General features: G+C 41.5%; 1 protein-coding gene across 4 annotated transcripts in view; it reads right to left on the bottom strand.

Moving 5' to 3' along the window:
• Window positions 1-14,529, bottom strand: part of srpk2 (SRSF protein kinase 2) — a 64,990-nt gene that overhangs the window by 11,174 nt on the left and 39,287 nt on the right. For all 4 annotated transcript variants that reach the window (XM_079567316.1, XM_079567315.1, XM_079567318.1 and 1 more), the window contains 7 exons: window positions 7,716-7,867; window positions 7,192-7,300; window positions 4,016-4,103; window positions 3,657-3,744; window positions 3,266-3,372; window positions 2,051-2,216; window positions 1,042-1,082 (listed from right to left, as the gene is read on the bottom strand). In XM_079567316.1, the coding sequence (XP_079423442.1) occupies window positions 1,042-1,082; window positions 2,051-2,216; window positions 3,266-3,372; window positions 3,657-3,744; window positions 4,016-4,103; window positions 7,192-7,300; window positions 7,716-7,867 (751 nt within the window). The remainder of the gene's footprint in view (window positions 1-1,041; window positions 1,083-2,050; window positions 2,217-3,265; window positions 3,373-3,656; window positions 3,745-4,015; window positions 4,104-7,191; window positions 7,301-7,715; window positions 7,868-14,529) is intronic.

Below are 14,529 nucleotides of genomic sequence, written 5' to 3' on the forward strand. Positions count from 1 at the left end.
CAAAATGATCAAACAAAACCAACAATTAAAATGTCTTCAATTTTGAACTTTTTCGAAGCTTTCTAATATCTACATACTTTACAGCTCAATACATTTTAAATAATGTCTCAAATTTAATTTAGAAAACTTTTTTTTACACTTTATGCAGGTATTTGGTAATAATGTCAAACACGTCTTTATCACTATCACTTACAAATTGCAATAACGATCTAAAACAAAAAAATCATTATTCATATTCAGTAGTTTCACTTCCTGATCCTCCAAGTGAACAACCATAAGCCCCTCCCTTGCTACACAGCTGTTTCAATAAAAAATGATTGCCGCATGTGGCTGTAGTGAAGCCATGTCGAGTGTTTTTTTACCTCGCAATGTAGGGAATAAATTTAGCAAGAGATCGAGAGGTGAGGAAAGACCTCAGGAGTTTTTTTTTTTTGGGAACAGGAAGAGCTTTTTGGGAGCTGTCGCCATGATGCTAAAAATAGCCACAGGATTAGTCAAAGATGCGCTAGCAGCTGAAAACAAAGCTCCAGCTACGTTTTTGATGTGAGAACAACATTGTAACATTGTAAAAATCTCCTATAAGATAAAAACACTTAAAGGTGCATTATGCAACTTTCTATGTGAAAAAAAAGTCGATATTTGTGCGTATTTGACCTTGTGGTGATGCAGCGGCTGTATGGGTGGTTAGCTGGGTGCCTTAACTTTCCATCACGGTGGTCTCAAGGACGCACCAGGATCAAAGGTTCTGAAGGTTTTCACTATTGACGGACCCTCTCACCACCTACAAAACAATTGATCCGGGAACATTATAGAGACCACCGTGGTTGAAAGTAAAGGCATCATTCTGACCACTCAAACATATTTGTGTGTTAAATACACACAAATATCAACTCCCCCCCCCCCCCATAAAAAATGGAATAATGCACCTTTAATGTGCTTTGAAATGTAAGTAAGTTCATCCAAAATCGTGTAGCTTTACAAATGTATGCTGATTGTGTGGTGTGGTATGTTTGTGTGTGTGGTGCTTCTTTTCATACTCACATCTATCGTACTCACCGGTTTGAGCTGGGGGGCTGTGCTAACTGACAGACAAAAGACAAAACAGTCATCAGAGTTGCTTTAACTCGAAACACTGACCTCAACATTCACTTTATCGTTAATTTAGGCGGCTTGATTCTCCCGTTTTCTACATCAAAATTCACCACAAAACCTGTGAATTAAGTGTGAAAATTCAAACAACACATTTGCCTATTGTCAAATCCCAGATACATACATTTACAGCCATTGTCCACATGTTTTAAGATAACAAAAATACAAAATACTTAACTACAACAATACCCATGTACCCAAACCAAAGTAGAACATTTGCAGCTCACTTTATTCTAGTATAGGTGTGTATGATTGGTTAGCCTGAGGCACAAAGAAGAATCTCCATTGGCTGATGCAACCAATTGACAGCCTGTAAGGGGTTCGTGGAGAGGACAGGGTTCACGTCGAGTTCATCAGGTCTGTTTCTCGGAGAAGTGCTTCTTTTTCAGTGGCAGAACTTGGAGGCAGAAGATGAAAAGCGAGAGACACTCGGCTTTGTGGGACCAACTGTGGGGCTGAGAATAACTGTTGCTTTGGTGAGCAAATCCCATTATACTTGAGCGTCTTGTTTTTAATTCAACTCCATTTTTACCACGCCAATTTAAGTCAACGCAAATGTCAAGGCGCTCCAGACACTTGTTTGATGTTGTATGGGGAAGGTAATTGTGAGGTACTACATTTAATGACAGTTGCGTTTTCAAAGCAGAGTTGTTTCAAAGGAAAATTGTTAAGCTCCAAGCAGTCTTCCACGCACATGGATGTGAAACTCAAGCAAAAACAGAAATGCTAGCTTGATCGACGCCTACACATCAATGCAAGTGTAGTGTAACTGCAATAATAAAATAAACATAAAATGATGGGGAGCATTTTTGGTGTGGTATTTCTAGAGACTGTACATATTAGATAGATAACCCTATACATCATATTTGCTTATATAATAAGTTTGCAACCATATCCTTACCTGCTGACCCAGACGGAGGGGGCGCTCCTGCCTTCTGCCACTCAGTCGCCTCCATGGCCATCCTCCGGACGAAGGCGTCGTCCACACACATGAGGATGTTCTCCGGTTTGATGTCTGTGTGAATGATTTTACACTTGGTGTGGAGATAGTCCAAACCTTGCAGCACCTAAAGTGAGATAAGAAAGATAAGATAGTAGATTTGGGTTAAGAAAACATGTTGATTTTAGCTACTGCAATCACAAAATGTCAGCAAGCACTCAAATCATTATGCCATAATTCTTTCATTTTGGCAAAGTGAATTAACTGCCTCTTGCTCTATCCATCTGATGAGCTCACTCCACCCTTTATCCTGATTCAACAGAAATTAGTGACCCGTCAATCTATCCAATGAATCTTTCTCAAATCAAGCCCACTATACTGTACCTGCTATTCTGCTAAGTGACAATTAAACCTTAAACGCTTTTGAGCTGACTCAACCGATTCACGATTGTTTCTTGTGACACTCTCTTGTAACTTGTTGTGTTTCCTTGCGCTGTTGATCTAATTAGTTTTTTTTTTTGCCCAAAGGCTTTTAGTTTGAAGCAACACAGTCCCCCATTTAATTTGTTCTCATTTACACACTGTTTTTTTTTTTTTCTGAAGCTACAAACTGGCAACAGCTTAAATGGCTCAGCAGCTTCACAGGCTCCTCCGGTGGCTCTGGGGACAATGTCTGGAAGCCGCCACAGTCTCAGGAGGACAGGGCTGGAGTTAGCGCACAATACCATGAACTGTTTAGGGGACGTTAGGGAGTTTGAGCACATGGGTTTCAAACTATTCATTCAGAGAGACCTCACAATTGTGTCAAACACCCTCAGCGTTGTTACCTTCGGATTCTAATTCGGAATCTTGAAGATGCAGCTGTCTCGACTGATCGGACTTTATTCTATTGATTGTGTGAAATGTTCTGCGGTGTGGCTTTAATTACAGTTTGAGGAGTGTATGGCAGAATCACCGACCAACAAGCAGTTTATGGACAAATGGCCACCGGAGTTGCTGGCACCCGACATCGAGTAGTCATCAAAATAGTGTTACGGTTATACTGATAAATGTCTAAATGTCACTTGAGCTCTCCTTATCTAAATGTTAAACCAACAGGAACCACACTACACGTCAGAAGTGCAGTGTAATGTTCAGATCTGTTGGATCCCCTTGATTTGGAGGGTGCTTTTGTACCTGTCGGATGATGCTCTTCACACAGGGCAGTGGCAGGCCTTGGTAGTTTGATTTGATGATCCATTTGAGCAGGTGGTGACCCAGCACCTCGAACACCATGCACACATCTGAACCAGAGTCAAGGACCAACAACTCACAGACTGTGTGGTCTATAGTTCAGTTATGCTATCAAGGTGCATGATAAGCATTCATTTTACCCATGGTGAGGTGTGTTTACATGCACATCCTTTCACTATCAATAGAATTAACTTTTGCATACAGTACTTTTATATCTACACAATGATTCATGTCATCTTTTTCATATATTTTACTCCAATAAAGATTCTGAATACTCTTCTCCTCTGCTCCCTCACTGACACACAGTCAGACACAGAGCCTCTGAGCAGGATACGAATGCCGTTGACTCCCGAGATCTTGAAGTCGTCTATCAGCTGAACAACCATGTCTTTGTTGGGGTCGTCCGGATCGCTTTCTCTCACCTGCAGCACAGAATCACAATGAGCAACGGGGCTGACGGGGAGTTTATAAATGAAGAAGTCTCTCCCTCTTCCTGCACACTGTCAGTCTGGGACATGCAGAGATTTGACTTTTAGAGAAGGGCAAAGAATGTATTATGTATGCATGTGATTGTAAACAGAGCAAAAATATTAATAGTCACCAATAACTGACTTTTATTTCATTAGCCAAAACATTTTAAAGTGTGGAGAAAATGTCTGACAACATATTATACAGAATAGACTGAGTTCTTACACATCGCAGCAGTTTGATCTCATCCAACGCAGTCTCAGTGTAATGCTGGGCGCTCTTCACCACCTTCATCGCCACAAAGTTCTTCACTCTGAAATAGCACAAACAAAAGCACGATTAAATGTTACCTGAGTCACTCTAACGGGTCCATGCAGTTAATGCTGCTGATTAACAGGTCTACGTCAAATATAGAGAACAAACACTGCCTATTCTCATTCACACTACCCACTCGACAAATGGACGTGCAAATGTATGAGAGTCTGGCATTATCTCTAAAAGGATATTCAGGTTGCATAAGAGGTTCACCTTTTGAGAACAGACTGTTTTATGTTGTGTTTCTATCTAATTATTACTTAGTCTGATATGTTAATATCTGTGCAAGTATTTACACCAGTGAAGTGGCAATTTTAAAAAGTGAAATATTTTGTTTTAACCTATACCATAACTAATGCAGGAGGAGGGAGAGTTCCATATTCCAAGGATAGAACTGGGACTCACTCATGTCATGGCCCTTATGTACAGTATAGATACATGGCTACGGTTATGGAATGTTCACATTTTCTTCCTCTTTTTTTAATTGATCAGGTACAAACTGTAAGGCACAAAACAATTCATAACACCCCAATTTTGTGCGGAGTAACCTTTAAATACAGGCAGGGACTCTTACCAGCAAATTGTCAAGTTTGCTTCCATATCAATTATCTACATGGGGTATTTACTTTACCAGTAGATTCTTTTCCTTCAACCACTCTGAGAATTTGAGACCAAAAACCTTTTATGTTGCATGCACATCACAAAATGTCAATCCAGACAAAACTACATACATTTTTAAGCAACACACTATTTGTGTTCGCTATGTCCATGTGAAATGGGCTGTCTAACTTGTCATATGAACTTTGAATCCAGCCACGGTCAAGATCTCCATAAATTTTTTATTTTTTTTTAAACTTGCTGAATGTATTATTATGTGAAGATAACAATTTTCTCTCACATTATTTAGCATTATCATCCCAAATTGTAACAGGTAACCTAATCAATATGCAAAGTGCTCGCTCTGTTCGGCATTTATTTTTCTCCTTTCGTTTTATTTTACAAGATAACGATTTAACTGTATAATTTAAACAGCTAACTCCAGTGTTGTGCTTGATAGCGTGCACTAGTTTTCCAAACGCATTGCTATCAGCATGCACAGGTGTTTCTGCACATCAAAAGACTGTGGTAAAAACCGCTAAACAGCTTGATTGGGGTAACAAAAACCATGAAAAAGACATGCATTAGAAAAAAAACCACTGCTATTTATTCACTAAATGCCAATCTTGTGTCGCAAATTTATGATTTTAAGACGACACAACTAGAATTTTGCTGATGTGTACCCATTTGAATTAGGTAAACATTTATTTGCACACATATTTTGATTACGCTCACTCAAATTCAAGTTAGAACAGGGCCTGGTTTTACGCTGTTTTCTGAGGGGGTGTGGTTGGCTACATATGTGGATAATTGACCATAATTCTAATATTGAGCAATATTTGTATTCTTTGGAAGATCCCATCTCCCATCTGAGAGTGTGACATCATCCCCGTCCAGAATCTGAAACTACCCATATCCAGCCCGTCAATTGCCTTAATAAGCGAAGTCGTGACTAATTGTGAGGCTCCAAATAAGGCAACACGACTCCGTATGAGGAGTTCACTGGCAGCGTGAGTGTAATTAACACCAGTGACAGAAGCAAACGACTTTGAATGAGGCCGTGAGTCGAAAGGAAAGGTGACACTTGCTCGACGATCTTGTCAGTCATCCTGCGCTGTTGCCACGCGGATGAAAACAACAGCAGAGCGAGCGAGCGAGCGACTGACGACGGTGGATGCTCAAGGAGGTTTTGGTTGCAGATGTTGTCATGGTGATGGTGTGCCAGATCCTTGGATGTATGTACCGTGGGTTCCTGGAGTATTCGTTCTCATCCGTTTATGCCGTTATGTTGAAGTCTGGTACTACTTCCTTTGTTGGAGGTATCGTTTGTACGCTTAGCTTTCTGGAAGCCTAAAGCCGCCATATTGTTTACAAGTTATAAAAAGACCTATCCAATGTGACGGGGGGGGGGGGGGATGCGGGCTTCGAATGTGTGAAGTTGTGTTGCGACGTGAGAGCGGTATCTTCTGTTGTTTCTAGGTCATGCTGTGTTTGTGGTGAGCGATCTACTGTATCTACTGCTCGCTTTCAGATGGGAGGCTGTGATGATGTCACGCTGTCAAATGGCGAGCAGGTGCACACATTCATCGATTATATGGTGTTATTGGTAAGAAAGGCTAATCATTTAAATTAGATCTGTTATACAACTACAGTGACAGTATTTATGTAGCCAAACACAACGTTTTAATAATTAACAAAGGACACATTCATTTGCATGTCCCCCATTTTAGGAGGCTGCAGTCATGTGATATCATAATACAGAAGAGCCCCCAATTAATACCGAGCTGAGGGCGGTTATTTCTTGTTACTTAAAGGGATATTTCAGGATTTTTGACATAGGGCCTAATTTCCTAGTTATCCACAGTGTTGTTGATTTCTGGAGATCTTTTTTTTTTTTTTTTTTCATGCAGTCCTTTTATTTGAAGAGTTTAGTGGTGCTATGCTAGTGCAAGGCTAGCGCATGTCAACGGTAACTAGTAGCCTGCATTAAAAACAGTCTGACCCAAGAACAGTGCACCTGAGGCAAATCACATCAGACTACCGATATAAATGTCTGTGTTGACTGAATAATTTTTTTAATCTAACCATTTAAAAGAACTTATATTTGAGCAGCATCAGCTTCCTGGTTGTAAGGTACACCGTGGCAGAGTGATCGGCTAGGTTACCTGATCTACAATAGTTTGTTTACCTGTGGCCGGCTTTACTGCACGTGGAATTCACAAAGGAGCTTTCTACAAATCAGATATGGCAACGTTTGGAGGATTACCGATGATTTTGAAGAGGTTTTTAATGCAGGCTACTAGTTACCATAGACATGTACTAGCCTAGCATTAGCCTAGCACCACTAACTGCATGAATTAAAAAATATATATATCTCCAGAATCAACAACACTCTGGATAACTAGGAAATGAGGCCCTATGTCAAAAATCCCGAATTATCCCTTTAAACCCATAGATGTTCCAAGTAACTGTATTTAAATGTGACTCACTGTATGTCCCAGCACAGCCATACTGTGGAGAAGTGGCCCCACCCCAGCTTCCGGATCACATGGTACCTCCCGTTGAACAAATCCCCGATCTTCACCAGATGGTACCCTCCTGAGGAAGATAAAGAAGAGGCGAGATGAAGGTTATGGAGGCTGCAAGTGATAACCAGCCAATGACACATAATCCGCGAGCAGACAGCAACGCGAACAAGCAAGGTCAAAGAGGCGGAGGAGCGTTCAGACACAAACAACCCTTTTTTTTATCCGATGCATTGTATAGTATTTATATGGGCCGTAACAAAACCCCGCTTTGATTACGCTGCCATCTGGCATAAAGCTTTCAAGGTCCGTGTTGTAGGTGTATTTATCTGATAAACAATGGAAAGACACACATGCTCACTGAGAAGTATCACGGCTACTGCACTTCTACACTATTGCAAACTAAGATTTAGAACATGCTGCATATCGCGTGTATGCCGTGATGTCCCGCAAAGTCCACCCCTAATAGTAATGTCCTGCGTTCTGACCTTTGCAGTAGTCGGCGGGGTCCTCCTGCTCCTCATCGTCCGAGCCCAGGATCTCCTCCTCGGGTTCAGGAGGCCCCACGGGCTCCGGAGGGGGTGGAGGGGGCGGCGGGGGGGAGGGCGTGCTCACCGGGGCTTTCTGCTGCGTCTCAGGCCTGAAAACGACACATAAAAACTCTTTAATAACAATGACAATAACTGCTAGTAATTAAAATACACTGCGTGACCAAAGAGTCCAGATCTTAACCCTGTTGAGAATCTTTGTGATGTGCTGGAGAGGGCTTTGCGCAGTGGTCACACTCTCCCATCATCAATACAAGATCTTGGTGAAAAACTAATGCAACACTGGATATTTTGACATTGCAGAAGCTTATTTAAGCAATGCCACAGCGAATGCGTGCTGTAATCAAAGCTAAAGGCCGTCGGATAAATATTAGCATGTGACTTTTTTTTGATGACAACTTTTTTCTGGTCAGACACAGACAGTAATAGTAATAGTAATAGTAATAGTAATAAATCTGACGTCCTTTAGACATTTATAAATACAGACGGCATTGCGTCATATAAGAGGGCGTGGCCTCGCCGAGGAAGAAGGAAGTATGTTTTGAAAGACAAAATTTTGCACTCTTTTTAGCCATTTTCTGGCAGAATATTAACTTATTTATCACACACAAATTAAGTCAAGTCTAAATCTGGTCCATATGGATGTTTTTTCACAGCAGATTGTTCAATAGAAAAAAAGAAAAAAAAAGGCAGTCGTAGCTAGCGTTAGCATGTAGCGTCATGTTAGCATTCTCCACTATTTATGCATTTATGGGCTGTTGAACCACTTTGCTCCTCTCCATGTCTTTGTATCTTTATTGGGTAGAAAGCTATATTCATAATTCAGCATTTGTTAAAGTAGTTTTGAAATGATTGAAAGTTTAGATTTTCCGCCTCTTTGACAGCATGATTATATATGGGCGATGCCAGAGATGTCTGTACCTATGTGGAAGGCCTGATGGAAAGAAATGTGCCTGCCATTCTGCCCCAAAGGCCTCTGCATCTTCCTCCAATCAAACAGTTTAAGACTAACACTTTCACATTGGAAAGGACATGTGAGTGTCGCACTTGGCCCAAGGACGTGAGATTACTAGTTGTTAAAGTTATTGCTGCCAAAGACTTTCTCAGATAACTTTTTTCCAGTAAGAGCTCTTGATTTCACAAAAGGCCTTTTCCAATCAAAGTCACTTTTCATTCAGTCACATTTTTGCTGCCTCTGACTCATGGCAATAAACCGAGCCTCAAGTGTTCATGACTAATACAAAACAAAAACTAGTGGTCATCTTTGAGGTATGCGTGGCTCTGTGGCAGCACTCAACACTGACTCATCCACACTTTGTGAAGGTAGCTTTAACACTACAGGAGCAGCTTTAGACACAGTGTCAGACAGTGGCAGACTGAAGCGACGTGTTAAAAGGGAATATACCGTCACTCTATGGACGAACGGCACACACTTTACGAAAACTACTGTGGGGGCAGTGCATTCTTTCAGATATAAGATTTAAAAAAAAGACGATTCTCAACGGGAGATTAGTTAGTGTCCATTTCTGACTCAGCGTCTTTATATTGCCTTAAAGAGACAACTAAACTCATCACTGCTTCTGCAAGATCACACAAATTGGCCTGCAATGTGACGATCTCTTCCAAACAGCAAATCGTCACAGAGGTCAGATCATAATTTGATGTTACTGCCACATCGCCCTGCAGCCCTACACATTTCTATCTATTTGAGGAGCACCATGTTTGCTCGTTCTCAAACAGTTGCAGGATCGCGTAAACCACATATCGCAAATTTGCTCAATGTTTTGGTCAGTCCTCTAATGGCCTTGTTCCACTTGTGTAAAACGGAGCAGAGCCCACGGGAGCAGCCTCCTGAAGCGGAATGCAGAGAACAGGCTGCCTCTTGTACATGTCTGGACTTCCTTTTCTGCCCTGCGCTGGCCCTCGGATCCACGGAGACTAACAATGATTGATCAGGCAGCGGCGCACTGGCTTTCTAAGTGGATGCCGAGGCGCAGATGGCTACTATTTACTATTTGCAGCATTTACGGACCAGACGCAACATTTTGGGTGCGTATCTAAGCTAGTTAGGAATAGATTAGAGTCACAATTTGAATGTCATTTCATTGAAGGACTGTCTGTTTGTACAGCTGTAGTAGGTAATGGATTTACAGCAGGGGTGGCTCAAGTTTTTTTGGAGCTCACAAGCTACTTTTGAAGACAGAAAAGAGCAACATATGGATTTCGATTATAGCAGGGGTAGGAGCATACAATATTAATTTTGCTGCTGGATCACCGGCTTGGAATACATTTAATCGGCTATAGTTTAAAATAATAAGAGCATGTTGTTGCCACCTCGCTGTACGACTGGCGGATAGTTACTAAAACGGCGACCAAATTGATTGAGACAGAAGGTGGAAACAGAAACACAAACACAACACAAAGCCGATGTGAGTGGAGGGAGAAGGGAAGGCTGTTATAAATTGCAGGCACAGGCTTAGACACATGATCGAGCCTCTGTTTCCACGGCAACCGCAGAGCGAACGGGGAGCGGGGCGGTGGGTATTCGGGGTGTAAAGAGTTAATGCAACAACGCCAAGGCCAAACACAAACAAGAAAAGCAGGTCCGTCCAATGCCAAAAAGGTTCGAGACGGTTGTCAGTGGATATCCCCGTGGTTAAGAGGTAGATATGAGTGTGTTTTGAAAGTCAGTTTACAACTTGACGCATCATTCATTCCCTCAGTGGCACCTAGCTACCTTTTTTTTTATAAATGTAGCTATAGAAATTTGACCAGGCGCTGATGAAGTGTCTTGCACAATGACGTGACAATAGTGATCAATGCCAGTAATAGCAGGGATCATATTGCAATGACGATAATTTGGCGATTTATTGTGCGGCCCTAGTTTTGCGTAAAGTTTCTGTGTCGGTATTTATAATGAAACTTGTTTTTCACACAACAGATCTATACTAATCTTGTGAGCCTGGCTCGAGGCTCCTCTGTTGCGCAGACTGTAGCTGAGCAGTGTCCTTGCAGTGAGTTGCCTGTGCTCCTTCGCTAAAGCAGTCACGTCCCGAGGTGTCATACATCACTTATAAGAGAGACAGGCCTTTTATACAGCTGCACTAACACTTATCCCTTTGAAAAGTTTCTGGACAAGAGCCGAGGAAAAAAAAAAAAAAATTTGGATTGCAAAGAGGAGGGAGACGAGATGAGAATGGGATGAAACAGCAGCAATGCTTTGAAGGCGTGTTTTACAGCGACCATTCCAATGGGCTTTCGCTAGTAAACTGTATTTATTTATTTCATTTGCGTCGATATTTCTGGTCCAAAGGCTTTAAAAAGAATGAAACACAATACAGCTGGGAGTCTGAGTCTGTAATTAGTGAGAGCTGATGTTTCTTTGTTATTGTGGTCCTGAAACCTGTGTGTACACTGAAAACAGGTAGAGGTGGAGAAAGCATTAGTGCTGAGCCAGTGGAAACACAGCATTAGCAAAACAGGAGACGAGCGCTCATCCTTGAGTGCAAAAACACAACACCCAGCTACTGTACATAACATTATACTTCCAAATCGGTGGTGCAACATTTGATATTTGTCAGATTGTGTTCATTTATCGAAAAAGACGCCAAATTTAATCACATTATGAGGTATTATGGGTTGACTATCTCTATGCATTTTTAAAATGGTGTGACATTCCTGTCTTTGCCCCTAGAGACCAATAAATGGCTGACAATATCCACAGACTTCCTCTTGGATTTGTACTTTGTGCCAAAAACTGGAAACCTGAGCAAAAATAGAATGCAAACAAAAAGATATTATGCAAACATATCCCGTCCACTCACGCAATGTAACTGGCATTCGTACAACATTAGTAAAGTAACAAATAAGCACTACTGAACTACAAATTTACAATCGATCCTGGTTTGCTCCATAGAGATTGTATTTTTGCCTGCACAATGAAGACGAGGTTCCAGTTTCAACAGAAAAGGCTATTTATATGAATAGCATTACAGTGTCATGGTGCAGGTTTTAGACTGTGTGTTTATGCAGCTCGATGTTTGTTTTGCCTCAAGGCAGTGCCCAAAAACTGAGATAAAAAAGATGAACATGAGACAGGCTGCGTGTGTTTTTTTTTAGCTAAATCATAAAGACGCTGCCATCTTTGAAGCTCCAGAGTGCAGTCCCGTTGGCAAGTGTCAAACACGAAAGAATAAAGTTTATTTAGAGCAACATTTCACTCGGAAAAATGTCCTTTAATGTACATGGCGTATGATGGAGAGTGTGTGGTGATAACACACAGGGCCAAGAGTAGCTTTACCTGCTGTAAATATTTAAGAATATACAAAATGTCACAACGGTAAAGGAAAATGTATTTTTTATAGTAGCCTTATTGCAAGACAGTAAACAAAAAACAAATAGTAGTCAATGAAGAGTGCTTTAGTGAATTTATGCTTGGTGTAATATTTGGAGCATTGATATTTGGTGTGATATTTCTTTCATATTTACAAAAACAAAACAGATGGATACTTGCTCAAGTGTGTGACACCGTTCGACTACAGACTGAGTCGAGTAGCCCACACTGGTTCGAGTAATTTATTCCGTTTGAGATTAGATTAGATTTGAAAATACCTGCTCTATTTGCATATAAAGTAGCCTGAGCAAAGAAAGTCGTAACCTCTGAGGCAGGCATAATCAATGAAGTTCGTGCTGTCATCTTTAGTAATTTCTCACTTTTGTCTAGTCAGAACAGTTACTATTTTTTCTTTGGTCTGCCTTGTCTTATCCGTTTTGCAGACACTTGAAGCGTGGGGCGTTTGGGAGCGCGAGTCGAGACATGAGCAAAGTAACTGTAGATGTGCTGTTTGGTGCGGGGCGAGAGAACAGGCCCGAGCTGCTTTTTTACAACATAATTCTGGAGTGTGGTCACAGACAGGAGCCAGCTTAAAATAAACACAAGTCTTGTCTTACAATTATGAGAACATGATCCTGCAGGCTAGGATTTGTTTTATTTATCTTCAAGAATCTAGCAGAAAAAAAAAGTTGATATAGCTTAATGATTCAAAGTGCACTAATGTCCAGGAGTAATACTAGTTGCTCGTCGGTGGCAGTTGCACTCGTAGTGGTGCTATGCAAAAAGATCCTGCAGCCATTTGCATGTTGTATATCAGGGGAAGTGTAGGATGTCAGGAAACCACAGTATGTTCAGGGCTCAGGCAGGCAGGATTTGAAAAAGTACAGAAAAAGTCAACAAAGTCCATTCACTGATGAAGCAATAATGGTTTCAAATACAAAAGTAAGGTCTATGTTCTATAATACAAGTGGATCTAAAGCAGGGATGGGGTCACTTTTTATTTTGATGGCCCAAACTCAAGCATTACTTTGTAAAGAGTGTCCCTCAACTACTAGACTGCTACATGGGATTCATCCTCCACGAAAGGTTTAAAAAAATATGTTGTGATTATAATCAGTTCAAAAGAAAAGGCGGTCTCATAAAACCTTTTTTCCTATTTAACCTGCTAAACTCCATCTTAACCAAGCGCATTTTCTCCAGATCGGCCTTTCCCAAATCTAAAAGCTTCTCTATGAAGCTTACAGCCTATAGGCCAGTGTAACACCTCATTTGAAAGCTAAGATCTCGTAGGTTAGCGGTAAAAACATGTGCAATAGTTTAATCCCCCAGCCAGGTGTTTCTGACCACCAGCCTGGCTCCACATCATGGAGATGGGTCCCTGAGCGCCAGCCCATGCTGGCAGCCCACTGCTCCTACAGGTCGCCCAGCGACATTGAGGATGGGTCATATGCAGAGCATTTCTCTACAGAGATGAATAAAGTATAACTTAACTTGTTGTGTTTTATTACCGGTGGTTCTAAATGCATCACAAATAAACAAATACACAAACATACTCGCTTACCATTACACTGGTTTCATATTTTCTACAAAAATGTAAATACGTATGAAACATGTTGACATAATATGTCCCCAGTGATAAATGTAATGTTACAGTTGACCGCCCCGAGTTTCAAAACCCGATGACTCATCCCTCAGAACGTCCTCCTGTCACCGAGGTAACAGTAGCCATTAGCAACAAGAGCATCCCCCACCCCTCTCCTCAGTTTCAGCCTGGACGTGGGATTCGGGGGCCGGGGGGCACCTTCAGTTCAGGCAGCGTTCCCCTGCTACTGTCTACACATTGATTCATGGTTAGCGTTTGATCGCCTCTGTCTCAGTGAGTTGGCCGGAGTTGGCGGGACAGCTGACTCATTCTCCTTCTCTGTCTGCCGGAGTGGAGAAACTGAGATCCCGTATTGCTATTTTTAAGGATCAGTGCGGTCTGACGTCACACCGAGCCGCACTGCCCCGGTGTGACCCCCCCACCCCACTGTTCCAGCTGCCATTAAGGCTCTGCAAGACGCAAGCTCTCGTTTCATACCGCAAGACTTTCAATACATTATTCCCCGGCACAATATAGAGCTTACATAATGAGCCGGAGAAGTGCGGCAGCTGTATCTTACATAATCTTAATCAAATTTAGGAGTTTCAATGGCTATAAAAATGGGATAAAGATCTTAACCATTTTCAGTAGTTCCTGCTATATCACATTGTCATTTAGCGTTTAAATATAGGAATGCTTAAGACAAAAAAAAAAGGTATATTTGATGAAGGTCAAAGTGGGGGGGTTGGGGAAGTGGCTCAATAATTGCATTTGAAAGTATTCCTCAACTGCTCCAAAGTTCAGTAGTTCAATTCTAGTTGTACAGTGCATACTTCCTC

This window comes from Gobius niger, assembly GCF_951799975.1.
Source record: "Gobius niger genome assembly, chromosome: 12".
Lineage (NCBI taxonomy): Eukaryota > Metazoa > Chordata > Actinopteri > Gobiiformes > Gobiidae > Gobius > Gobius niger.